Genomic DNA, 27995 nt, shown 5'->3' with positions numbered 1-27995 from the left:
GCAGTCGGCCACCCAGCAAGCATGCCGTCATGAAGCTTTCCACGCTAATGTTGATCTGGGAGACTAGGGCACATTGCCTCTTCACAGGTGTAGTGCACGTGTCGTTTCTGATTTGTGTGGGTATTTTCTGTGCAACATCGCAACGCCTCAATCAGAGTGCGTGAAAGCGACACCGTGCCACGGCTCGCGCAAGTTAGTGTTAGTGCCTCATACCGCACTGACTGACGCTGTGCGCGCCTGTCAACACGGCCGCGACGGCCGTGGGATCTCTCGAGCTTCCGCAAAAACATCTCCGTGGTCCGCCCAGGTAGGTTCCCGAAAGGTCTGTATGCCTTCGACCGTCGTGTTTGCCCCGTCTGTCCCCGACCGTCGTTCACGTATTGGGTTAGTTCTGTTCTGCTTTGCTTCCATCCTTTCGCTGCTGGTCATCATCCTGCTGCTGTTCGTTTCAGTCGAGTGACATAAAACGGCAGGGCCCGCCGGCGCCAGTCGCGTCTTTTCGTGGCCTTGGTTGCGAACTGACGTAGCTTTTTCTATTCTAAGTTCCAACCCTCTTCCGTAAAGTGCCCACTTCAGGTCAATGTAGGCGCCCCTTTTTTCATGAAGGAAGTGGCTAGCATTCCGTCCAGACGGAACGCCAGGTCAAAACCAGCCGATTGGCCGCCGTTTCTCGTTCTGGTAGTTGGTGTAGCGGTTGCTCCGCTGACTTCGTACGGTGTAGTCCCGGGTTCGATTCTCCAAACTTTTTTTTTCGTGGCCGTGGCTAGCGTTTTGTAAGAGCTATACTTAACGCCCGCTTTTTAATACTTTTGAAGTGTTCCAATCATCATAGTAGTACCCTGTAAATGAGCCGTGCCACCCGCCGTCGTGGCTCACTGGCAAGTGTTGTACTGTGAGCCCAAGGAGGCGGGCTCGGTTCCCAGCCGCTGCGGCCGCTTTTCTGAACTGGCAAATAAAAGAAAAACCAAACAAATAAACGGAAATTTAAAGTGCGCGCGAGGAATGCACCGATGAACGAGCGCCGCGCCTAAACACCGAGGCATTATGGTAGCGCACTGGTCAGCCAATCAGAGAACACCGCGGAGGAGGCAAGTGGCGCGATGACCTAATATGGATACATAAAAACAAGGAGCCAATCAGAGTGTGCCGCGAACAATTCCAGAAGGGTTAAAAGTGGGGCGCACAAAGAGAAGGGAGGAGGCACGGAACCAGGAGGCGGAAGAAGCACATGAGGAACGAGCCAGGGAGATGCGGCGAGGCCATCGGAGCCTGGGCAGGAGCGCCTAGGACACCGCAGTCTATGCGAGGGGGGCCCGCTCGCACCCCTCTGGGTCGACCTCGCATCGACTGCGGCGTCCTAGGCCCCCCACCAACCTGTGTTTGGTGGCCCCAGCTTTTCAGCGTCCACGCTCCGTCGACCTTCGCTTCAACAGCCCTGCAGGGCTACGTTCGTGCCGAGACCTACCTGGGACCTTTAGCGGCAGCGGCTACCACGGGGAGAGCCACTGAGGAAAGCCAGGACGCACGGAGCCCACACCGTCCAAGGAATGACTGCGTGCATCGAATGCCGGCCTCAGCACAAGACGATGACGGCTACCTCCGAGTCGCGGCAACACAAGGGTGCGACACGTCAGCGCCGACTACCGGGGTAGGCCAGTACAATAGAGACAGAGTGATTAGGACACAACTAGGGACTAGTCGTTATAGCGACAGTGCTAGGGACATGGTGATTCATTAGTAATGTAAGGACTGGGGTCCTTAGATTGGACTGTATGTGAACTTTATTGTAGATACTTTTGGGTTGTGGTTTGAATTATATTATGGGATATTTAGTTGGGGGTTTCATTCTTTATCGGTTGTGTGCAGTTGATTTCTTGGGGGGTTTGCACAAGGGTTTCCCAAGTGTGTAGAATAAATGTGTTGTTAAAACTGTCAACAGCTCTTTTGCATCCATCTTTCTGAGCTGGTCAAGACAACCTCACCATCCATCACGTGACATAAAAACAATTGGCGATCCTGCCAGGATAGATTTGATTGATTGTACGGTTTAACGCGCCGACGCAACGCAGGTGATGAGGCGCGCCATAGTGGAAAGCTCCAGATTAATTTTGACCACCTGGGGATCTTTAGTGTGTGCCGAAATCGCATGCGCAAGACCGTTTTTGCTTTTCGCCTCCATCAGAAAAGCGGCTGCTGCGGCCGGGAATCGAACCCATGACCTCGTGCTCGGCAGTGCAATGCCTTAGCCATTGAGCCACCGTAGCGGGTGCCAGGATAGATTTATCCTCGCCCAGGATATTTCTATTGGGCCCATTCGTGTCTGGCCAGCTGGGAGAATGGATTTAGGAAAGTGGTTGACATTGGTTCAAACATGTGTTTTGAACAAGGAGAAATTTTTTTTAATTGTTGGACAAAAAATCCTGCATAGAAAAGGAAACGTTTGAAGCTGGGGAAAAAGAATGGAAATTAAAAATGACAGAGCTGGAATGAAAACACGCAGAATTAAAGCGGCGCCTCGAGGAAAACAGACTCAAAATGAGCAGTGAATGCACCACATGCGAGAGGAAAGGCAGGCGGACCGCTGGCCACGATTAGGCACGTGAGATAGAAAGAACGCGTGTCGCATATCACGGTGAGGGCGCGAGTAAAAACGAACACAAAGCAAACAGCTGCTGCTTTCGACAGCCCGCGGAGGACCAAAGCGCGTTCGAAGTGGGAGGCCGTGAACAAGTTGGGTGTGGCAGAATTGCAGACCAGGCGCTTGGAGATGCGCACACTGAGAACATGCCAGTCGAGGTCAGCTCGAGGTCAGTCGAGGTCAGTAACTCTGATGAGTCATGTGGTTTGACCCAGGGCCGTAGCCAGAATTTTTTTTGGGGGGGAGGGGGTATGGATTTTGGTAAGAGGGTAGTTTTGCTGAAAGCAACGGAAGTATTGCTTACGTGCTGCCTGGAAAAGATTTCGGGACGGGTTCGAACCCCCAAAACCACCCCTCTGGGTACGGCCCTGGAAACTTTGAACTTCTCCAATAGAATAGCAATTAAGAATGAGGTGCCTACAGTTCAATGGGCTTGTAGGAATAGGATCCTGCTAGCAAGCTTTAGGTATGTGCTGTCAGAAAAGCCCAATAATACGGAGACAACCATCAGTGGGCACGGCGGCACTGTCGGGATGCCGGCTAAAAATCCGTTTCTCTTCCTCATCCAGACTTTCCTGGTGTTGCTCCGGACACCAACGGGACGATCGTCGGCAACCGATGCGCAGCTGATGAAGATTTTGGACAACGACGGCGCAGAGCGTGAACTGGTTCATCATTTTCCATCGTGGGAAGTACGGCACGGCATCACCCATGCCGGCACTGCCCTTCAACCGGAAGATACCATTTCGTCGCCAGGGCCATCGCAACTGCCCGGTATAAAGCAAGCACCCCCAGGATTTCCCAGCAGTGGGCACTGTCGGGATGCCGGCTAAAAATCCGTTTCTCTTACTCATCCAGGTGAGGAAAAACTTTGGTAAATGTTTCCGCTCTAATGTTGTTTGCCTAATACTGCTGCCGTGCCCTCGGCCTTTGTATGAGTTGGCTTGTGACTTGAGTGTGTCTATGCGATTTTTACTCTTACTGGGTGGTGACATTGAGTCCAACCCGGGACCGACTCTTAAAGAACTTGCGCAGAAACTATCAGCAATTGCTGAGGATATCAAGGTTATTAAAGAAGGCAAAACAGCGGCCAATGAAAAACTGGATGAAATTGATAAAAAACTAGAAAAACTTACTGGACTCGAGAAAAAAGTAACGCACTGCGTTAACAAAGTATCAGAATTGGAATGTAGCCTTGCAAGTATGGCTAAAAAACTTGACGACCTTGAAAACAGGAGTCATCATTTGAACCTTATAGTATGTGGTGTTGACGAACAGGATAACGAGACTACGGAAGATCTCGAGAAAGCTGTTATCAAAGAAATCTTTAAGGATGTGCTTAGCGTAAATATATCGGGTGTCGAGCGGATTCACCGTCTTGGTCGACCAAAGCAGGGGCCTGATCACAAACCCAGGCCTGTAATAATGAAGTTGCTTGACTTCCGAGACAAAGAACGTGTCATGAAAAACTGCCCGAAATTGAAAGGATCTGAGTTTTCAGTCAGCGAAGATTTTTCACAGGCTATCCGGGATGAGCTTCGCACGAAAGAAAACCGGGACCGTAATGAAAAAGTACGCCTTGTGTACGATAAGGTCACTGTCGACGGTCATGTTTATCATTGGGATGAAAGCCTTAACGACATGGTAGAGATAACAAAAAACGCCAACAAGAAGGCTGCGGCGAAACAACCGGCAAACGAAGTGCGCATTACGAGAAGCCGAAGTCGGGAAGTTTCATCCTCGTGAATGCTTGCAGTCTCGCCAATAAGGTAGACCAGTTAGAAGCAATACTTTTGGGTCTAGCGCCTGATATTGTTGCTGTCACTGAAACGTGGCTCCCTTCTAGTATTTCTGATAATGACGCTGTCCCACCGGGCTACGCGATTGTACGAAAAGACCGAGGATCACGTGGTGGGGGTGTTGCGCTCCTTTTCAAAGAAGGAATACGCTTTTCTGTCATGCCCGATGTCGCCGATGTTGAAGCATTGTGGTGTAATGTGTATCTCAAAAACAAAACCACAAAAGTTGGTGTAGTTTATAGGCCACCCAATGCTGACAATACGTATCTTCAGTCATTTAATGGCTACATCCACTCCAATGTTCATGGGGGGACAATCGTACTCGCCGGTGACTTTAACCTTCCCGAAATCGATTGGTGTTCTCTTAGCACAGAAACTAAAACGCAAAGTGTTCTAATAGATATAATGCTTACACTGAATCTTGACCAGCTTGTTCGTGCACCAACACGCGTGCAAGGAGCATCGTCTTCAATACTGGATCTAATCTTTGTAAGTAACGATGTTCCAAAAAAAGAAACAAAAATAGACATACTCGATGGGTTATCTGACCACAAAATGGTTTTATGCACACTGCCTTTGATTAAACAATCCAGGCCACCCGGTCCAGTAAAACTACTACCAACATTTCATAGAGCTAATGATGCTGCTATAATGACATACCTTGCGCATGAGTACTATGAATTTTCTGATATGTGCCTCTCTGAAAGCCATAGCATTGACGAGGTTTGGTTGAAATTCAAGTCTCATGTTGCGTATTGTATGGAAAACTTTGTTCCTACTGTGCGCAAAACAACAAAAAAGTGCAACCCTTGGATTACGCGAGAAATAATCCATATTAAACGTAAACTTAAACGGCTTAGAAAAACTAATAAACACCTGAATGCTCCAGGCTGCCGTTCCCAAATAAACGCTCTGACTAAATCCCTCAAAAATAAAGTTCGTTCCGCTAAGCAACATTTCTGCAAACATACGCTACAGACGTTTATGACAGAATCACCACATAAATTCTGGCAATATAAATTCAATGAGCACTTCACCAGTTTTATCAGATGGTCTAGAGGACAAAGCCAGGGTAGCGGATTTCAATGCTTATTTTTACACAGTGTTCACTACTGATAACAGTGTCATCAGGCCATGCATTGTCAGGTACAATGAAGATGTAACGCTACCAAACGCGCCTGTCATATCAGAAGCGGGTGTACTTTCACTCCTTCTGAGCATAAACAAAAGGAAAAGCTGCGCTCCGGATGCTATTCCAAATGGTTTCCTTAAACGGTACGCCGAACCTGTTAGTAAATACTTGTGTCTTGTATATTCCAAATCAATCAAGGATTCTTGCCTTCCATCTGACTGGAAAATAGCCAAAATAACTGCAATACACAAATCAGGCGATAAATCGATCCCGGCTAATTATCGCCCTATTTCGATTACCTCTACCTGCAGCAAAATTCTCAAACACATTGTGCTAAAGTTTCTAACACATTTTGTTGAATCAAACCACATTCTCCACCCAAATCAGCATGGTTTTAGATCCGGATTATCTACAGTTACTCAGCTTGTCGAAACAATGCATGATTTAGCCCTAGGAATAAATGAGCGTTCGCAAACTGATGTAATTTTTATTGATTTCTCTAAGGCGTTTGACCGTGTTTCTCACGTTAAATTACTTTTCAAGCTTAATAATTTACTGGGGGATGGGCCGGTTCTCCATTGTATACGTAATTTTTTAACAGATCGCCACCAGTTTGTACAGTGCGGTTATCATCGTTCCGATTTGGCTCCAGTTGTGTCAGGAGTACCCCAAGGATCTGTTTTAGCACCTTTGTTGTTTTTAATTTTCATCAACGACTTAGCTTACCAAGTCGACGTTCCAATAAGGCTCTTTGCAGACGCCTGCATTCTCTATAACCAAGTAAAGCACCCTGAAGACCAGTTGAAACTAAATAACTCGTTAAAAAAGATAGCTAGTGGTGCGACGACTGGCAAATGAAGATCAACATCGACAAAACAGTGTGCATGTCCATTACTAAGAAAACTTCCAAATTAAATTTCTCGTACAGTTTTAACAATATGGAAATTCGAAGTGTAAACCACTATAAATACCTAGGCGTGACCATATCTTCCAATCTTGGCTGGACGGACCATGTCCGCTACGTCACAAAGAAAGCATTAAACAAATTATTTTTTGTCAAAAGGGCACTTCATTTTTCCACCCACGAAACCAAACTTCTCGCATACGTCACGTTCATACAGCCTCTCTTGGAATATGCAACTGTTGTCTGGTTCCCTCACACCACGTCTAACATTACAACTCTGGAGAGGGTTCAACGCAAAGCAGTGCGCTTTATCTACAGCAGATATGGACGCACTGACTCGCTAACTGAACTATTACGTCAAACAGGGCTACCCACCCTTTCGAGCCGCGCACATCTTCTTCGACTAAAGTTCCTATATCAAATAAACCACAAATCATTGAAAATAAACCCCGATTCCTTCTTGACCTTTCGCGACGTTAGACCAACAAGGCAACGCCATTCTTGGGAATTCGAAGAGTATTCATTTAATAACAACACTTTTAGCTATTCTTTTTTTCCACGCACCATTCGGGAATGGAATGCATTAGGCGCTGTTATTACTCAACAACCAACCATTGAAAAATTTTCGGAACTTGCTGAAAAAAGTGTACTAGGTTGTGTATCTTGATGGATGGTGTTCATACGTACCGTATACAACTGGTGTGCGTCATTACTATGTGAATTGCCTGAATACCTTGAAATCTACGTAATGTGATGCATTTATGCATCTTGGTGTGTGCATTGTTTGAGTATGCATACTTGTTATCTTCTTACTGTAGTATTTTGATTGTGCCTACTGTGAATGTGCACTGTAGTAGTACAATAATCCTGGTTATTTGCCTGCGCAAGTTTGCGCATCTTTTCTGTAACTTGGAATCTATATGCTCACTCCTGTAATAATCCCCCTTGGGGATTGACAGTATTGTGTAAATAAATAAAAATAAATAAATAAATTTTAATTGAAAAGGGCAATACAAGGTCTTTAGCGAGTCAAGCAGTCCAATCAGCGTCTGAGCTTGTTACTGAGGTCGACGGGGCAGAGCCATGGGCTGAGGTTTCATACCCTGAGACCGGATGCATTGCAGTTGACCCAACCTAGCGAAAAAAGAAATTGAACAGGGGTACTGTGAAGGAGAAAGTGGGCACATACAAAAAGGTTGTGCGAGCCGCCAGTAAGCCATCTCGCATGGACATCAGCGAGACAGAGCATGCATCCCATAGTGAGCTTTCGGAGCAAAGGGAGGAAGACTGCGTGAGAAGTGGTCTGGTTTGCATGCAGGAGCGTAGCCATACTGAGAAAGAGGCTAACAGGAAAAATGTCCCGGGGTAACAATCAAAGCTAAAAAGAGGAGCAGACAAAGGGCTAGGATAGGAGTAAGCAATACGAAGGCCAAGAGTGAGCACGAGAAGAAGGGTAGCTGATGACAAAGATGTGATGTGCTAAGCAGTTTGCTAGCTAGCAGTGGGAAAAGAGCCATGCTCAAGGGCAGAGTGAGGGGTGAAATTGTAAAGCGCTGGTTTCTAGCCAAACCATCGAGCCAGGCTCTGTGCCATTGGCGCACCAGCAATATGAACGAAGTTGGTTGTGATAACAGAGCAGATTGTGTAGTTAAAGGTGCTGAATGAGAGGCAGAAGAAGGTGAAGATAAAGCCATAAAGCCAAAGGTCAACGATTCCGATTGAAAACACGGAATCAACGTGGACAGGAATAGGAATTGTAAAGAAAGATGACAAATAGATTGTGTACTGAGGCAAAGCTCAAAGGTTGTAGTATAGTGCAATGCCAAGTGTGGTGCAAGTGTATGAAGTGTAGATGTAAATGAGGCAGTTATGAAGTGCAGGTAGAAAAAAGTGTTTTCAAATTTGAGATTTATTGATGTGTTTTATTTTGGTTTTGTGTTGGAGCAGAGGGTATGAGTGGATAGGGATTCGAGAAAGTGATTTTTTCGCAACAGAAGTGGTGAAAGTTGTGTGAACACAATGTGTATGGTCTGTGGACTGGAGTGAGCTATCGACAAATGTTAAACAGTGAAGTGTGGAGTGAAAAGTGTAACCTTGGAAGTGAGCAGTGGTGGTGAAACAAGTGGGCACCGGTAAGTAGTAGTTTTAAAAAAACTCCTGAGCAGGGGGGAGGTAATTTTTCATGTGTCAAGGGCACCCCTGGAGAGGGGAGGCATCAAAACCCCCCCGAGAGAAAATAAAAACCAAACACAGAAACGGGAATTTGAAGTGTGTGCCAGGAATGCACCATCGAACGAACGCCGCGCCTAAACACAGACATCATGGCCAAATATGGTAACGCACTGGTCAGCCAATCAGAGAATGCCGCGCAGGAGGCAGGTGGCGTGATTACCAAATATGGACACGAAAAGGAAAGGAGCCAATCAGGTGTGCTGCGATCAACCCCAGAGGGGTTAAAAGCGGGGCGCACAAGAAGGGAGGAGGCACGGGACCAGGATGCAGAAGCACGTTAGGAACGAGCCCGGGCGACGTGGCGAGGCCATCGACCATGCCATTCGAGTCTGGGCAGGAGCGGGCTGACCTCGCGTTGGCTGTGGCATCCTAGGCGCTCCACCAACCTGTTTTGGTGGCCCCAGCGGCATCGGACGGGCACTTGTTCGTAGCCCCATAGACGGTGACTGCTATGTGGAACACAGGGAGAGCTACCTAAGCTTGTTCAAGCACACCCGAATTAGGCATGCGGTGGCTGGGTCTTGACTGAGACGACACCAGGCATTACAGTGGACGGCAGTGGAGAAGCATGACTGGCTGTGGAAAAAAGTGACATTTAAGCATCGCAAGAAAAAATAGGAAATGTTTGAGTCAACTTCCAGTTTGATGAGTGCATTGAAAGTGGGGCTTGTGTTGGAATTTGCGTTGCACAAAACAAGAACTGTCCGGAACCGTAATGTGCTGGACTTAAAAGAGGCCGGTGTCAGATTGATGACTGCCTTACCACAGTGGTCACGAAACATTAACAAAAATGCCTAAAATCGAGCAGTATACTAGGGGTCTAATTCTCAAGGGTGAAGGGCTTCACCATTTAGTGCGTTGCTTTGCACCATGGTGCAGCTGGCATGCCTGCTGGGAGCCACCACACAAATCACTCCTGCTCGGCTACTCCAAGTGACACCCCAACTCCAGATTACATGCATTTGCATGCCAACAGAGCATCGCTTCGAAGCGACTTTTGTCACCTTAGAAAATTCAACCCTAGAGCTCACATTGATTTCATCTACTGTGAACTGGTGTGATCATTGGTTCCATCCAAAACTGTTGCGCTTAATATGTTATGTTACATTCCATTACGATGTTATGCAAGTACCCACACTGCAGCCAATCCATATCCTTATCCACAGCCACTTGACAGGCCACAGCTAATAGGGACGTTTGGCCGGTACATACTGCATTCACACCCAAAAAGAACAGCATTGCTGTAGGTATGTTGACATCTTGGCCAGTGTTATGTTTTTGATCATTGTAGTCTTGCAAATACAGGTTTTTCACAGCATAACCCCATTTGCGACCTTTATCAAGCCTACATATCATATATTGAGTCCTTGCAAGGCTGAGCTGCTCGTTCTATTTACTCTGATTATTCTTCCTTTTCCAGCGTCACTAACTTGAAAAACCACGCTGAACTAGTGGATTTGGCCCTTCATCTGAAACATGCGCATTTATACCCTTTCCACAAGCTTTATACCCCTGTCACACGGGCACTTTCAGTCATGATTGATTCGATCCAATAGGAGCTCAATCCAGGTCGGGTGCTGCTACATGGTAGTTTCAATCGCGATCAAGCTCGATCCCACTCGAACTCAATCCTGGTTTCTGAAGCGCGACTGAGGCTTCCAAGCGCGATCGAACGAAAGCGGCGATACTCTCATCCCTGCTCAGTAATGGCACAGAAGGTGACGGCTTCAACTAACACCACAAATTGTGTAAAATAACTTGACCCAAATAAGCATGCGGTAACATTTACAGTTACATATACCTACGACTGCGCGAAGTTACCAGACACCGGCCGCAAGTACATTGTTAGCACCATCTGGCGTACACGAGTGCAACTGGCGCAACTTCTCGATCGTGATTGAAACGTGCCACGTAGCAGTGGCAGTGCGTCGAGTGCGCTCGAAAACTTGATTGCGATTCACTTCAGTCGCGATTGAAATTGCCTTTGTGACAGGGGTATTACAAACACCCATCACTGCATGAAAGATTTTTTGAAGGCCCCTCTGTCCTCTTTCCACGATGGGATCACCTAAAAAAGTTATACGCCCACAATGTCACTGACTTTGTTTTGAACAATAATTCATACCGTGCACCACTGTTGAGTGAAATGACTTGACAGCACATATTGCCACCTTACAAACACCCATCACTGCATGAAAGATTTTTTGAAAGCCCCTCTGTCCTCTTTCCACGACGGGATCGCTTAAAAAAAAATCCTCCGTCGCATGCCCCCGCGCGAGAGACACGAGTAAATGCAGAGCATTGGGGTCGTTTACGTGGCGTAGGGTTGTTGGTGGTGGTAGTTGTTGGTGGTGGTAGTTGGGTTTGAGAGAGAGAGGAGAGAGACGTAACTAGGTAACGTCAACTTGTTATTTATTGCCATCACTTGCACCCCCCCCCCAATCGGTGGGATCTTTATTGTTTAGCTATCACGCCGCTGAGTCGCCAACGCACGCCGCTGACGACGTAGTTTGAATGAGTCAAGGATATAAGGCGCGTTCGTAGCGTTTGATTCTGTGTCGTTTTGTGGCGCAGTGAGTAGAGCACCATGTACCTTGCGTTCCGCCCGCAGAATCGTGGGATCGAAACCAGGCGCCGGTAACTGTTATTTCTTTTTCTTTTTATAGTGTAGGGGGAGGCTGGTTGCTGTGGACGCCGACGCACGGGTGACATCGTGAGTTACACAAATGCTCTGCATGTAAAAATGTTAAACGCCCACAATGTCACTCACTTTGTTTTGAACGATAATTCATACCGTGCACCACTATTGAGTGGAATGACTTGACAGCACATATTGCCACCGAAGAGGATCCCAATAAATTCTTGCAGCTCTTACACCCAACTAGAAACTTTTTCCTTGTAGTTTTTACTATTGTATAACGCCCTATAGCTGTAGCTTGCATTCATTGTTCTTGCACTTGCTGCAGGCTATTTCTGGAGATACTACCACTTGTTATGTTTTCTTTTCTTTGTTTTCATGCTATATTGGTTTTTGAACTTATATTGTCGAAAAATTTCAAGCAACTCCTTAGAGCTCTTGCGCACTATGTTCACAATTTATCTGATTGTTTAGCGATTGTACAAGGCGGCATGACTGTACCTTGTATATTTGGTTTTTTCCCTTAGTTGCAGCTAATTACTGCTTAAAATGTGTCTTGTATTTGGTCCTTATTTTGGTAATATGTTGTCTTGCCCCTGCCCCTCCTCAATGCAATAATTTGTCCAGAGGGCCTTTAGGTGTACTCTGAATAAAAATAAAATCACTACATAATCACTTGGCATTGTGCCACCACTTATTGATGGTATTTTTTACAGTGCAACACTGTACATATGTACTCCAGATTAAAATGATGGAACAGTGAATTGCTGCACCTTTAGGCTGAAAAGTACTATTATGACAAAAGCTTTTTGTTTGTATCTTCGCCATTAAGCTCCTTTGAATTTTACGAACATCTATACAATCTGATATACAAAACATTTTCTTAACTTCCATAACTACCCAATTGAAGGTGAATGCCTCTCCACACCTGCAACAAACTCTTCTTGTTTTCACTGATAATAGGTGACTAGCAGTATTTACTAAGTAAAAAGGCTGCATGGCAGTGTGCAATCTCACGTGGGCACAATGTTATGACTGAGCATTTGTGAACGTTCACTATTTTGGAACATTCAATCAAATCATGCACTCTCTTGTATAAGTTGGGAGATTAGGCATTTGATGATTTTATACTCGGCAGCTATAAAGAAACACTAGGCTCCTTTACATAAAAAAAGATGATGCAAGATAAAGGGTGCATTGAATGTGCTTGCTATTTCATTATACCTGCATTGTGTTTCGTTTACTGATATGTTTCCAAACATGAGTGAAACTAAGTGAAGCGCGTGCCTTTTGATGACCACTGAGATATGATCAAGCACCTTATGAAATCACTGTAAGTGAGCATGTTAGAAACAAAAGGTTTCTATTTGAGATATATAACTTGGCATTATTTAGTGCAGCAGGAGTTATTTTACAGCACAATCTTGTTTCTGGCGCCTGCTCGCTCTTGCACACTAGAGGTCAGGTTCCACTGTGCCAAAAAGCAGACCATAGAGGGCGATAAAAAGAACTCTTCAGCATGTGGGAATGCTTTTCACAACCACATAGCTAACTGGAGGCAATCTTTCAGACACAATTACCATAAATATGCATTCGAGGTGCATGTATTACTGAAATTGGGTGATATTTCCATTTTGCAGCAACAAAAATTTGACTTGTCATAGGCACTGTAGGACTCACACGTGACCAAATATAGCAAAGAATAACATTGAGCTCTGCTGCAAATCGTAGAGAAGTGGACCTTGCACTACATAGCACAACAGAACAGGGAGTGCCGCAGCTACACACATGCATAACTGACAGTTTTATTGCACCAGTTACATTTTTTTTGTGCACAGATGTCTGGTGTGTTTGCCCATGGTCAATACATGGCTGGGACATCTATAGCAGCAGGTCCTAATGATGACAACAATGACAGTACATCAAACACAGGGTCTTCACCAGTGTAAGCTTTCACAACTAATCAGATAGCTTCTTTGAGTAAAGCTCTTTAAGCAACTGTTGCAGGCATGGGCCTCCCCCGGGAGTGCAATCTTTGATGCCTCACTCAGTGACCACTCTCACTAAAGCTCTTTAACTTACAAGTGCCCCCAGAGTTCAATATTTCATGCCTAACTAGGTGGTTTTTTCGAGTAAACTTCTATTGACAGATTCCAGAGATCTCTCATCAGAGTGCAGTCTTTGATGCTTAACCAAGTGGCTGCTCGTGGCAAAGCTCTGTTCACAGATATCACACATGTGCGGGCTATCACCAGAGTGCGATCTCTCATGTCTAATCAGCGTGGCTTTCTGATTAAAGCTTTTCTGACAGATTCCACATATGTAGGGCCTCTCACCCGAGTGCACTCTTCCATGAGTAACCAGGGTGCTTTTGTTGGTAAAGGTCTTCTGACATAAGCTACAGACATAAGGCCTCTCGCCAGAGTGCACCCTTTCATGAGCAGTCAGATGGCATCTTTTAGTAAAGGTCTTTTGACATAAGCAACACACATGTGGCCGCTCACCAGAGTGCACTCGTTCATGATCAACCAGAGTACTTTTTTTAGTAAAGGTTTTCTGACATAAGCTGCATGCATAGGGCCGCTCACCAGAGTGCAATCTTTCATGAGTGTACAGGTTGCTCCTTTGTTTAAAGCTCTTCTGACAGATGCTACACATGTAAGGCTTCTCGTCAGAGTGCACTCTCATATGGATGCCCAGGGCGTGTTTTCTATGGAAGACTTGTTTGCAAACAGGGCATATAAGGGAAGAGCTACTGCTACACGCTTTCCTATGAGTCGACTGGTGGTTGCACTGTTCACGTGGCAGGCAGGAATATTGCTCCCCTGTGATCTCTGCTTCCCCGTTGTTGCTGAGAAAACTCCTAAATGGGAAGAATGAGAAAGAATGAAAAAATTGTACAAAATTATTGCAAGAAATAGGCTGAATGCAAACTAGTTCACCTATTAAATGAGTTATTTCGAATAGAGCCAAGTGTTGATTATGCAAATTCGCCTAATTGTAATTTCTAGTTAATTAGAAGTGATGTGCTGGCCCTGGCACTTTTTGCATATGTGCAACTTTTTACCATAATACGAAATTTAAAATCGCATACACTAGCTGAAAGCATGATTTAAAGTATAGTTTTTGATAGCGTTCCGGAAGAAACATTGCCGGCATTGCCCCATTCCTGAGAAGCCGGTCCTGTGCCAAGCGCGCAGAGTCGAAGCTAGGCGTCAGTTTCTGTATCGAGCAATCTTTCGAGCAAAGCGTAGATCCAGAGTCTAATAACCGACAACAGTGACAACACAAGACCAAAATAATAAATTCCAGGCCTTCGGCCCTGTCGGCTTTGGCAGTAGGCATCATGATTCCTGGTAATCGTATGCAAGGTAAAACAATTTCTGAAACCTTGCCGAATGCCGGAAAACATTGTATCATATCACCTTATGTTGTCATGGCATGAAAGTATGCTGACATGCACTATGGGGCACAAAAAGTTTAGGTTGAGTTCCAAATAACCTACGGGGAGGCGTGTGCTCATTTTATACCAGGATTCTAACCAGTATGGAGGTTTATTGAGCAAAACGAATTATGTCCATGGTAAAAATACAGTGACACTATGCTTCTTCGGACCTGGAGGGATATTTCAGTACATTTCCTGCAGCCATATCTTCTCACTATTCAGATATGCATTATACTAAAAGTGCACTAAGAGGAGGGTGCACTCAAAACATTACTTAACAGTAAGATCGAGCTGGTTAAGTGGGTGGGCTTCTCAGTCCAGGACAAGACAGTAAGAGTAATTTTCTTCAATTCAAGGAATGTTACCCCAGGTAGGCCAGGATTTATTCTTTATGCCTGAAGGGGTTGGAAAACAATAAAATGCTGCTTGGACATATTCATCGGTTTCAATTCTTGCTATACTGAAAACCGGCACGCATACGATCTATGCATTCGTTAGCGAGTATATCAAGCCCTCAAAACCGTAATCATGTCGTAACTGTTCGGGTCGAGATTCAGTTCGCTACGATAGCGATGGTTACAATAGAAATTCGGGACGCAAAAGCCGCCTTCGACTACTCGACAACGTTGTCTGGGGTGCGATCGCGGTGGCGTAGCATAAACCTTCTCATTGCATTTTCATGTGAATAAACAACACACGCTGCGGATATCCACCTTCTTGTACGTGGCCATGACAACATCCAATTTCTGAAGAAGGTAGTGTATGACTTACAGCTGGAATAAAATATCGACACGAAATTTATGAGCCTACCAAACACCCCAAAACCTCCTAATAAGACGTTTGTGACGGTGCAGAAAAATTATTGCGTTGGGCACAGAAAAAACAATTATCTAATACAAGACAACGAAAGAAATAGAAAACAGCCGTTTTATTTCCTGCTGCGCAATGCACTGCGACACTATGCTTGGAGCGTACCATTATATCATAAGAGCATGTGAAAAATAATTTATGGAAGCCTACGCATTTTTAATACTCATCGAGGATCTCTGAGCACTGAACCTCGCAAATGAGCTAGAAAGGACGAACTGCACACTACCTTCTAAACAATGCTCCAGGAAAGTTGTTTGCTTGCTCCTCGTGTGTTGCAAACTTGTGCGAGATACAGCTTGTAATTGTTTTGAAGAGTCAGAAGCTGGCAAAACAACTGAATTACTGGAAATATTTTTATTGCACTAAAACATCAGTGGAAGATTTCCAGCATGGGCACTGCTGCCCCTCACAAGCAAACGACAGTGGCGAGAATGTAGCAGCGGCGCGAGTATAGCAGACGACAGCGGCGTGAGTCCCTAGCCGACGTCAGAGCCAGGGGGTGCCACTCAGACGTCTCACTGCCAATACTAATGTTTCTAATTAGAATCGCACTCCATCTGGTCAACAACTAAAACGACACCAAATGCAACATGCGTCCATTGGCACCTTAAACGTCTGGTAAACTAAATACAATAAAAACGACATTACAACCTTCTCAGGCGCTTCCTTTTTAATTTTCCATAGTGAAATTATTTTGTTTTTGTAGCAGGCATGCTTACAAATGGCGATTTCCAGCTTATATGTACCGAAGCTGTCATCCTCAGCACCACTTGCAGCACACAGGTTGCGATACCTAACGCCTAGCAGTGGGACGTGAAGCTATGAACCAACTGTCACATTTGTCACTTCCTTGAGCACACGAACAGGCATAACACAACCACAATATCTAGAATGTCAGAACTCCAAAAGCAAGAAACTGTTTTCCATGCCAAAGGAGCATACACAACTGCCGCAAAGAACAAGTTCAGATAAAATGAAGGCAATATCCATGCTTAGCAGAGGCAGAAGCAAGACGTTGCTCCTTGCAGTGACATAAAATGTATCTAGCGGTACTGAAATGTGTAAAAAAGTGTTGTACACTTGCCCTAAATGTTCTTATGCTGCAAGTGACAGTAGCGTCGATGGCAAACCAAAAAAGTCTCGGGGACTGGCTTTCAAGCTAGCAAGCACTAAATTCCTTGCTTTTCATACCTGAGTCCTCTTTACATCAGGGGACACCAATTTGGCGGGCATCCCCGAAGTGCGGGAAGAGACGCATGCAATGTTTTAGTAACTGCAATTTATGTGAAAAAGCAAGAGGCATTGCAATTTCCAAGGTCACTGCAATCTTCATTACGCATTTAAACATTTTGGCAGAGATTTTATGTTCATCCAGTTATATGAAGAGTTGTACAGCGTATAAGCCTGTATTCGTATAAGCCTGTGTAAGCCAGCGTATAAGCCATGTGTAAGCCATTCGTATAAGCCAGCGTATAAGCCTGTATTGGCCCCACACTTCGTTTCCATTTCTACTTGTAAAAGACCACCCCAGACAGATATACGTGATTTTTTTTAACTGAAAAAACCCAGACAGATATACGTGATTTTTTTTAACTGAAAAAAAATTGGCCCCCATTTTAGAAGTGTATGTTCTACAAGCAATAGCATGGCAGCTCTGCCTTGTAACTTACCCTGTGTTGCCAAAATGTGGTTGGCAGGAGAAGGTGTGAGGGCCAGCATTCGCCCCAATGTCTGTACCACCTTGTGAAGCAGGAAATTTACCCACATCAGCAGATTGATAATTCTCCAGATCTAGGACTAAGAAGAACCTACGGTTACAGCAGCCAAAATGTACCAGTAAAGAAATTTTCCCACAGCCTCTATACTTAAGCACACAATACGCATTTGCCTCCAAACTAGAATGCATAATGCCAGGGCATTATTAAAGCAATTAGAGAAATTTATTGACTTAGCACTATATCCTCATGCAGTAATGCACTAGAAAAGGCATGAATGCTTGCAATAAATGCGACTTAGAGGAAAAGATTCAAAAGTAGGCTTCTTCAAATATTGAGCCAAACCATACAGAGATGTCCAAAGCAGTCACCTTTCACATCTTTACGTTCAACAAAAGCAAACTTCCTTATTTTTTTTAAGCACGAATTTGAAATAACTTCACTTAAATAATGTTCTATTCTAATCATAGTGCACTGTATTTACTACAATACGTCGTGGCATTTTTTGTGAGAAAATAGCTGCACATAAGAAGTACTCAATACCTTAAACAAGCAACATATTCACCTGTTTTCTTTTTACATTCCTTAAAGGTGTACCGACACAAAGTTTTTATCTTGGGTTTTTTTTTGCTGATATGGCCCAGTTATCATAGAATGGCGCATAAGATAGTCGACTGAATTTTTATGCACAGCCCTGTTTGTTCATGTAAGTTTCGGTTTCGATCAAATGAACACTGCAGCGGCTGTCATGGCAGGACAGCCCTGTCATGGAGCAGCACACATCAACAGCAGCCAGCACCTGGCCATGCTATGGGAGCCCTGACGTCAGCAGTGTGGGTAGGTCACCCGAGGCACTGAGTGCGTCATGCTGATGCCAACGCCAAAAGAATATCTACTGAACGGTTACAATGAAACTTCCTGGGAGATACCTCTACATACAAACTAATCTCGTAACATAGGCATCTCAGCTTTACAATTTAGTGTCAGTACTCCTTTAACAAAAATATTTTACTCAGAAGTCCATTAACCAAGGCTCACAAGCCTCGCCTTTTTGATTCCAGTGAAACTTGCTCATGCTAACTGCCTTCGCCCAAACCAGAATTTCCCTTTTTAACAAAGGCTGCACGTAATATTTCTGCGAGTTATCAAGTGTTAACCCCTATATGTTTTTATGGAAGCAGAAGTACCTTTCAAGTACTGTAGCCATGCAAGAAAACAGCTTTCACATCTAACCTGGTTTGTAAAGCCAGTGGCACTCTTGTCCGAACGGCGCACAGATGGCGCGCACATAACTTGGCATGCGACCTTTCCACAAAAGGTTTAAAAGCCCCTGCAGATAGCTGGTAACAAAGCTCCTTTGGAACAAAGGTAAAGTTAAGATGCAGATACGGTCTCTGGCCATTATATACATTGTTGCATTAGACTCAACCACAACATCAAAATGTAATAAACTACCATGAGAAAACAAAAAAATTGTGATTGGCAGCAACGTTCATGCATTTTTTAAAACTTCATGAAGACTTAGCCATGACAAAAATAAAGCGATTGATTATTACATTAGAGAAATGCAGCACTTTTTTTATCTTATGTACTGCTTCTTATAAGGTTAATGAATTTCCTTTTTACCGTCAATGAAGACGCATTACAATGAGCGAGGCCAATTGAATAGATGTTACTGCAGTAACAACAGCAATGACGGTGGAAAAAAATTTCCGATGACTGATTGCACTTTTTGTTGTAGGCACTGAAAGCAGCGCAAACTGCTGGGAACAGCAGCACAAGGCATACTGGTGACGTACACAGGCTTGCAGGGGCGCAGTATGTGCGTGCACCTTCCTTGTCTTGTAAACACTATCGCGGCACCAGGAACGCCCCACTGCTATGGTTCCCTACGGGAGTGCTTTCACAGTTCTGCAGTGGACAGGCAAGCACTTTCCTGTAATTTGAAACCTACATTGCCGTGGTCATAGAAAGCGAAAAAGATTGATCTTTTTGGAACTACTTAAAAGAACAAAAACGTAGTGTAGCAAGTAAGATGTCTGCATTCGAACTGACCAATCACAGTTTCGAATACAAATACTGCAAATTTTCTTTATTACAAGCTTATTTCTTTTTCATATAACATGTATTTTTATTACCTTGGCATTTTATTATGGTGGAGAACGTGCAACACATCAAGCAGCACGGACAGATAGAGCGACGGGTTTCCTGACCCCGCACAAAGGTGCCTATGCACTGAAACGGTATAAAATAACAGTGGCTTTTTCATTTTGATTGATAGTAGGGTTCAACGCGCTGACGCAATGCAGACAATGAGGCGCACCGTAGTGGAGGGCTCCGGATTAATTTTGACCACCCGAGTATGTTTAACGTGCGCCAAAATCTCGTACACACGGGCGTCTTTGCTTTTCGCCTCCATAAGAAAAGCGGCTGCCGCAGCCGGAACCGAACCCGCGTCCTTGTGCTCAGCAGCACAAGAACAGTGGCTTTTGCCACACCACTACCTGAATGAATAACACAAACGAGAAAAAAACAGCAAAACCAAGCACAACTGCTGAGGGGTTTGCGGAAATGGCAGGTGGCGCGGCAACAGAGTGGCAGTGTCGTCACGTGCAATCCATGTGCATTGTCCATTGTTCCCAAACCGAAAAACAAAAATAAAGTAAACATGCTACCACAGTTTTTTTTAAGTTTTCTTTCACCAGATGGAATGCTAGTCCAAAAGCCTTGTGCAACAAGGGCACACAGATGGTACAGCCAGCCAGGGCTGCAGGAGTCCTCCACTGGCAATTGGTAGGATTTTTTCTTTAATAAGAAAACTTGGCAATTTGAGTTTAACACGTTAAGGTTAGCAAAAGGCTATGAGACAGCATTATCGATGCACACAACCAAATTACTAACACCACAATTTTTTTTAATGTACACTGAAAATGCGTGGACAGCTTTTTGTAGAAATTAAAATATACCCTTTGTAACAGCAGCCCAGCACCTTGGCCACTGTGCCAGTGAGGTAATGGTCGACAGACAGCCTTTGCCTTACAAGAAGCCGCATGCTTGGTGAAATTTGACTTAAACACATGCAAAAAGTCCTCACTGCTTCACAATACCACGACGTGCCAGCAGAAAAAAAGTTGCTTAAATAATTATTAACAATGGGCATAAGAAATGTAGTTTTTTTTTTTCAAACTGTGTTAACTGCTTCACACTGAAATGCTCACATGAGAAACAACATCCAAAATTCTAACCTAGAAATTCCTCTTCTGTTTGGGAGCTTGTGCTGGTCCGTAATCTAAGACAGCACTGCGTGCCTGAAAAGAAAGTCATGTTCAGTAATGCAGGGAGACTAGCAGCTATAATGAAGAAGATACCTATGGAGGACGTAGTTGGAATGGTTGCCTGTGTCCTTCGGCTGCAGGACACATCCCAACTCTGTGCTGCAACTGCAGAGAGTGCCACGACATTTCCCTCAGGCATCAATGATGTACCACATAGCATGCTTGTCAGAGCCGTCTGGAAACAAACAGCACAACCACAAGTGAACAGTTAAACACTTACTCTAAATCGCAGCAAACCGGTCGTTGGGTTTACTTCTTTGCTGAAGACAGCATGCTCTTAATTTACCCACCACAAATGTGTTCTGCAACCACATAAAGGGTGAAGCAGATCTGCTTCCTTACTGCGCGAGACAATTTGTGGACTGCACACATTCTTCAGACTTTTCTGCACTAGAGAGGATGTAGGAGATATGCAGTATTCCTGTGACTGTGCCATAAATCTTTTTCCGCTGCAAGCTGCTTGCAGGCATACACTATTACCCCACAAGCATCATTGGAGCCACCAAACAGTGGCGCCCAATCTCACTAAAAAGACAGCAGTGTTGGCATGAGACACATGTGGTGTCAATCCGACATTTTTCTTGAAAAATGCATCCTCCATTTTTTACTGCAAAGTGTTCTTAGGTTCATAATCTGAATTCAAAGGCTTACCTATCTGACTATTGGGTCCCATGCAGTTGCAAGTGCGATCAAATACACCATAATAGTTGCGATGAGTAAAGATCTGGGAAGAATTCTGCACATAATTTTTTTCCTCAGCATATTTCTGAGGTGAGTTGATAGTTGTAGCCCACGTGCAAGTGCACACAGCATGTTGCAATTTGAAAGCAATGAACAGCGTCCTCAGACTTTAACTGAAGTTCCTGCATTGATAAAGTTTACACCCTGGTAAAAATTCTGGCACTGGTTTTTTTTTTTCTGTTAAGCCAAATAAGGTTCACATTTGAGTCAATTGGAGATGAGACCATAAACATTTTTTCTACGTCATACAATGTTGGCCCTCTAATTGGCGGTGAGCGCGACCACGGGCGGGCGCTGCGAAGCGCGCCTCCGTGACGTCGGCTTAGGGATTCTCGCATTTGTCGTCTGCTTCACTCCGGCTCGATCTCCCTGCTGTTTCTATGCGCCTGGTTGACGTCTGATGCTCGTCCGCACCTGATTTTGCGTGTGCGTAACTTTTTATCATAATAATAGACTTAAACTTGCATACACTAGCTCAGAAAGTGAGTTAAAGTATAGTTTTGGATACTAGCATGGAAGAAACATTGCCGGCGTCACCCCATTCCTGATGAAGCCGGTCCTGTGGGGAGCGCGAAGGGTAGGAGCTAGGCGTCAGCTTCTGTATTAAAGGAGCCATGAAGAGAAAATACAACTTTGTTTAATTTGAAAGAACTAGGATTCAGTATCTCACTCAGCTCCATTACAGCCCCAAAAGACGCTTTTTAACGAAAAAAAAGCAAGAAGTATTTAAAAGCTTTAAAATTTTGCGCCACAGTGACGTGTTATGAGCAAGAATGACGTCATACGGGCCAACAATAAAATAAATTTTCAGTGCGTTAACTGCTCGTTAGCATTCAAGTGATGCGATCAAATGGAACTAGAGGCCCCATTACAGACGTCCAGCCATGTGTCGTCGCGACAGGTCAGTTAGGCGGCCGCCAATCGCACAAAAAAGGTTCCGTGACGTCATAGAAAAGTTGCGGGAAATTGGCTAGGGGGTCGCGACTGCTTCACACGTTTTCTTTGATTGCTATGATATTGGTATCATTGTTATCGGGACTGAGCAGTCTTTCTAATAAACCCAACTTGTATTTTGTCTTCATGGCTCCTTTAAGCAGTCTTTCGAACAAAGGCAACAGCCAGCTATAGTAAGCGACAACAGCGAAAATACAAGACCAAAGCAAATTCCAGGCCTTCGGGGCTTTCGGCTTTGACAGAAGGCATTACGATTCCCGGTAATCACATGCAAGATAAAACAGTTTTTGAAACCTTGCCGAACGCTCGAAAGTATTGTATCACATAACATTACGTTGTCATGCATGAAAGTATGCCGACATGAACTATGGGCTGCAAAAACTGTGGGTTTTTGCAGCCAGTGTGAAGGTTTACTAAGCAAGACGAGTCACGTCTACAGTAAAGATACAGTAACACTTTGCTTGTTCAGACCTCGAGGGACATTTCGGTACATTTACCTCAGCCATATCTTCTTAATATTCAGATAAGCGTTACAGGAAAACTGCACTCAAGAGGAGGAGTAAGGGGAGGAGAAAACTTTATTTAACAGTAAAATCGAGCTGATTATTGGGCCGGGCCCTCAGTCTGGGACAAGAGTGTAAGATTAATTTTCTTGAATTCATAGAATGCGATCCCGAGTAGAACAGGATTTGTTTTAACGCCTGGAAGGGTTGGAAAACATTAAAGAGCCGCTTGGGAAAATTCATCGGTTTCGGTTCTTGTAATATATACACGTATACTATTTACTGCGTTAGCTAGGGAATTTATCAAGCCTTCAACACCGTAATCATGTCATAATTGTTCGAGTTGAGAGTCAGTTTGTTATTATTATGATAGTTACAATAAGAATTCGGAGCACAGAAGCCGCCACTACTCTGGACAACGTTGTCTGGAGCGCGATCGCGGTGCATAGCACAAACCTTGTCATCGTATTTGCATGTTAATAAGCAACGCACGCTGCGGGTGTGCCCTTTCTTGCACGCAGCCATAACGAAAGCCAATTTGTGAAGAAGGGAATGTATGCCATACAGCCTGGAAAAATATCCACACGATCTTTGTGAGCCTCCCAAACATCCCCAAACCTATTTATAAGACGTTTGTGACGGTGCAGAAAAGTTGATGCGTTGGGCATAGAAAAAAAAAACATTCATCTGATATACAAGTCAACAACAACGAAAGAAATACAAGACAGCCGCTTTATTTCCTGCTGTGCGATGCGCGTGTAAAAGCCCACCGCTTAGCATACGTATCGTTAGAGGGTTGAGTCTTCATAAGAGCATCTCAAGAATACTGTGCGGAAACCTACGCATTTTGCATACTTATCGAGGAGCTCTTAGCGCTGAACCGTGCGAATAAACTAGAAAGGACAAGTTAGACACGATCTTCTTACTGATGCTCTGAAGAAAGTTGTTCTTTCTCTCCTAGTGTTTTGCAAACTTGTGGGGGATACAGCTTGAAATTATTCAGATGTGTCATAAGATGGCAAAAATAACTGAATTACCAGAAATACGCTTTTCAATGCACTAAAGCATCAACGCGGGGTTTTTCTAGCACAGGCACTACTGCCCCTCACAAGCGGAGTGTAGCAGATGACAGCGGCGTGAGTCCCTAAGCCGACGTCATAGCCAGGGGGCGCTACTCAAACATCGCACCACCAATAATGGATTCGGTGGCCAACTTAAAAGGGCATGAAGGCCAAATGTAACTTTGTTCATTTTGAAAGAACTAGACTTTGGTAACCCACTTGCCTTCATTACAGCCACGAAAAAGAGTTTTTAAATGAAGAACCACAGGAAATAAGAAACAATATTCCAAAGTCGCGCTACATTGATTGATTTTAGGGTTTAACGCACCGAAGCAACGCAGGCGATGAGGTGCGCCGTAGTGGAGGTCTCCGGATGAATTTTGATCACCTGGGGATCTTTAACGTGCGCCGAAACGTCGTACAGACGGGCATTTTTGCTTTTCGCCTCCATCAGAAAAGGGGCCGCCATGGCCGGCAATCGAACTCGCGTCCTCGTGCTCAACAGCACAACGCATTAGCCACTGAGCCACCGCGGCGGGTCAAATTCGTGCTACGGTGATGCAATATAGGCAGGAGTGACATAATATAGCCCAGCACTAAAAACAGCCTGTGAACAGCACCTTAGCATTCAAGTGACACGATCAAACTGACCCCACTGCAACCACCCAGTTATGTGCCTTGCCAGTGGCTTCGGTCGGCTGACGCCGGTCTTTCCAACAAGATTCTGTGATGTCATATAAAACTGCCAGAACGTGGCCCACCTTCCTCTATTATTCTTGTCGTCAAGATTACTCATATGAACTTTGGAATAAAATTCGTATCATTGTTACCTGGACAAGATAGTTTTTTTTTATTGAATCAAGCTTGTACTTAGCTCTCATAACCCCTTTAAAACCTCCTGTGGTGCTTTTAGGGAGGTTTCACCACCTGGTTTGTAACTTATAGTGTCCTCGATAAACACGCACTGGTGTTGTCCCCAAATTTGGTGCGGTGCACAGTGCCCCACAACACTGCGTATTGGCATGGAGCGTTGATCGAGGACAAACGGAGTGGTTCTACCCAAGCGCCATCTCTTAAGCTAAGAAAGCAACTCATAAAAATGTTCACAAGTGGCAATACAGCACTGTAGCAATACAGCACTGTAATGAGACACAGCACTATTAGAAAGTGATATTTATTGAAGGCCAATGATTATATGTACGAACAACCCATATCTGTCGCATAAGTGCGACAACGTACCTCCACGGCTTCCACTAAACAGCTGCATACAAGCTGCTTCTCATCTTCGTTTGAGCCATAATTTGAGTGCCTGTTTTGTTCCACCCTTCCACTACAGCAAAGCAGGTAGGTTTTCATGGTCTAGGCACTCCAGTGACAGTTCATGATAATTCAGTTGAACGAAACGAATGCCAATCCCCAACTGGCTGGCAATGCATGCAGCCTTCTTTGCAGTACACGAAGTCCCCATCCTCATTTACAATCCCTGGCTGTTGTTATCACCCATTCAGAGCCTGTCGCATCGTTTCCCGATGAATTCGCAAGCAAGTCATCATTGTCAGCAACAATATACAGCTCCTTCCGCCTTGACACGACTGCGTCGATGCGCCGTCGCTGCAGCAGACAGCAGAGGAAGCCGCTTCCCCGGCATCGTTCGCGATGTATCTTAGGATTGCACCATGCCGCCCCGTCGACTCTCTTGGTGCGCGATGGTTCAACCGAAAATTGCCTCGCAACGGTGCGCCCCGGTCTATCGAGGACAGACGGTGCACACCGGTGCGGTTTATTGAGGATGAAAAGTCGCACCGGTGCGCGCCGTGTGCACCAGTGCGGTTCATCGAAGATGCTATTAAACATTCCGGTTCCACTTTGTGCACAGAACATTTTCATCCCATGCGGCAACAATGATTCCGCCTGGGGCAGATTCCACATGAGCGCTGGCTGTCGTTGCGGGGAAGACGGCTTCCTCCATGAACACTTGTAAATGTTGCCAAAGCTGTGATTTAGCTGCGACCAGAGTTTATTCCTGCAATGAAGCTAGCTTCGGTAAATATGTGGGCGATAACAAACTATAGGAGATTGGTCCTCAGAATGGCGATGACAAGAAACAGCCCAGAATGGAAGCGGCAGATTATTGGCTAGTTTCGTTTTTATTGTTTAGGTTGTTATCGTCTATCACTTTAGTGGCTGATTGGGCCGTTCTATAAACATGACATTTCGGTATCTGCCGAATTTTTATAAACAAACATTGTCTTTGAAGGATGTGGAGCGTACCAGAGCATTGACATTTTGTCCAAGAGGGTACCCGATGATCATGGGGCTTATTGCGCCGAATCAAGCTATACCTGAGCCGTGAAATGCGAAGTAGTGGTGGGCTCTGGATTAATTCTGACCCAAAGGGAATCTTTAACGTGCGCCGAAATGTAGACACAGGGGCGAAAATCTCGACACAGAGGAGGAGCACGAGCGAATTATGGAGGAACAAACATGCCCTCCCCGCACTTATGGTCGACTTCCTCGTCAAAGATGCGGATTTAACGACCGTTCACAAGCAATAATAGAGCTTTCCGGCCAGTAAAGGCCCGTTCACACTTGCGACGAAAGCGATCCGAAAGCGACGGGAATTCTTTCGCGCGACGAAAATTGGTCCCGACCATCCGACAAAAGATTGTTTTTGTCGAATGGTCGGGAAAAATTTTCGTCGCGCGACTGAATTCCCGTCGCTTTCGCTCTCTTTCGTCGGAAGTCTGAACGGGCCATTAATGCTTTTTTCATAGGCACGCTTCTGGTTTCATTCCAGCGAAGCTCTCACGCTGGCATTGGGAGGCACGTTTATGAGCGCTGAACGGCATTTTGTCTCAGAAAGTCGCCTTCAATTACCAGTATCCCGTTTAATGGCTACGCGTCAAGTAAGGTTACCTGGAATCGGTATTCCACGGAAGACGGTTCGAGGCGTGATCAATCGCTGCTCCGCCACAGCCGTTCGGCGTCTGCCGGATGCCGCTGCTGTGCACGTCCCTTCACTCGGACTAAAACAAACTGCGGCCGCAGGGTATTCTTCAATGGGAGAAACACAGGTCACCGCTAGGCAGGAGATGAGACGGCCACGACGAGCGAAGGCATGCAGACACACGCTTTCATAACCTTCCACCCCGACGCGTTGGCAGTAGCTCACGAAGCCCCTTCACATGCACAGAGAACACGAGTACGGCATCTGTGAGGGCCTCTATGATGACACGATTTTCTGAACTGCAGCTTCCTGCAAAGACGTTGTTGTTGCTGTTTCACGCGAACGTGATCGCCAGAACTAAAGTAGTTGACGACCCAAGGCAGAAAATACCTCGCCCTACTCCATATAGTTTATGCCAGTCCTATAAGCTTGCGGGAGTTGTTCACGACGAGGGCGCCACATTCGGAGGCCAATTGATGCCCATGTTGGTTGGTGCTCTTCCAGCTGAGTTAAAGGCCCTCGGCGTCGTCTGCTACGATATGGCGTCTTTCTCCGCAAGAAATATCGTAAACGGTGATTAAGCGCTTGATTAGGCCTTGTTAAAGCCGTTTGCGTTACGCGTGGCACCAGGTTTACTAAGCAGCGTTCACTGTGCTGTTCCCGCTGGCACGTCCGCTCCTATATGGTGGCCATGTATAGTCAATGCTATATTTCACGTCCGGTTTGCAATTCACGTGGTGGGAGCAGTGGGTCTTGATTTTTACTAAACAGGCCTAACCGATACGGCTCACTGTACTTAGGTCCGATCATGTGTAAATATTAATGGTACTAATAGACGCTTATGCTAACTATTAAGTGAGCGGAAGCGATTTGTCGATTGCGAAAATTGAGCATTCGATATCGCTCCGTCTGAACAGAACGCTAGATGCAGCCTTAACTGAACGAGAATCCAACCAGCCCATGGAGGAAAGAAAGGGAACCAGCCCAACTTTCTGCGTCGCTACTAATCTCCGGTTAAAGAACCGTCGGACGTCATTGTAACGTACGCTTGTAGCGCCCTCAGTCCTACCCAACGCTCCAC

At 45.2% G+C, this 27995-nt stretch overlaps 2 protein-coding genes across 6 annotated transcripts; one reads left to right on the top strand and one right to left on the bottom strand.

The window, feature by feature from the left end:
- The first annotated feature begins 19 nt into the window (after nucleotides 1–19).
- Nucleotides 20–12018, top strand: LOC144158497 (uncharacterized). Of its 3 annotated transcripts, XM_077689414.1 has the most exons (4): nucleotides 20–307; nucleotides 1434–1648; nucleotides 3208–3496; nucleotides 11372–12018. In XM_077689414.1, the coding sequence occupies exons 2-3, from the start codon at nucleotides 1565–1567 to the stop codon at nucleotides 3469–3471; spliced, it is 348 nt and encodes a 115-aa protein (XP_077545540.1). In that variant the 5' UTR covers nucleotides 20–307; nucleotides 1434–1564; the 3' UTR covers nucleotides 3472–3496; nucleotides 11372–12018. The 3 variants fall into 3 exon arrangements, 1 of the variants encoding a protein (XP_077545540.1); XR_013320088.1 differs by lacking the exon at nucleotides 1434–1648 and having other exon boundaries at nucleotides 20–322; XR_013320087.1 differs by lacking the exon at nucleotides 1434–1648 and having other exon boundaries at nucleotides 25–307.
- Nucleotides 12019–12127: 109 nt separating this feature from the next.
- LOC144158492 (uncharacterized) lies at nucleotides 12128–27320 on the bottom strand. 3 transcript variants are annotated; one of them, XM_077689405.1, is made up of 5 exons: nucleotides 26884–27320; nucleotides 20742–20883; nucleotides 20619–20681; nucleotides 17329–17455; nucleotides 12128–14206 (listed from the first exon to the last, which is right to left on the bottom strand). In XM_077689405.1, the coding sequence occupies exons 2-5, from the start codon at nucleotides 20866–20868 to the stop codon at nucleotides 13459–13461; spliced, it is 1065 nt and encodes a 354-aa protein (XP_077545531.1). In that variant the 5' UTR covers nucleotides 20869–20883; nucleotides 26884–27320; the 3' UTR covers nucleotides 12128–13458. The 3 variants fall into 3 exon arrangements, with proteins under 3 accessions (XP_077545531.1, XP_077545532.1, XP_077545533.1); XM_077689406.1 differs by having other exon boundaries at nucleotides 17329–17398; XM_077689407.1 differs by lacking the exon at nucleotides 20619–20681 and having other exon boundaries at nucleotides 17329–17398.
- Nucleotides 27321–27995: the final 675 nt, after the last annotated feature.

The sequence above is a fragment of the Haemaphysalis longicornis genome, unplaced genomic scaffold (assembly GCF_048455015.1).
Source record: "Haemaphysalis longicornis isolate Haplotype H1 unplaced genomic scaffold, Haemaphysalis longicornis Haplotype H1 scaffold_10, whole genome shotgun sequence".
In the NCBI taxonomy this organism is placed as follows: Eukaryota; Metazoa; Arthropoda; class Arachnida; order Ixodida; family Ixodidae; genus Haemaphysalis; species Haemaphysalis longicornis.
The sequence above is the reverse complement of the archived record's forward strand: the minus strand, read 5'-3'. Positions and strand labels throughout refer to the sequence as shown.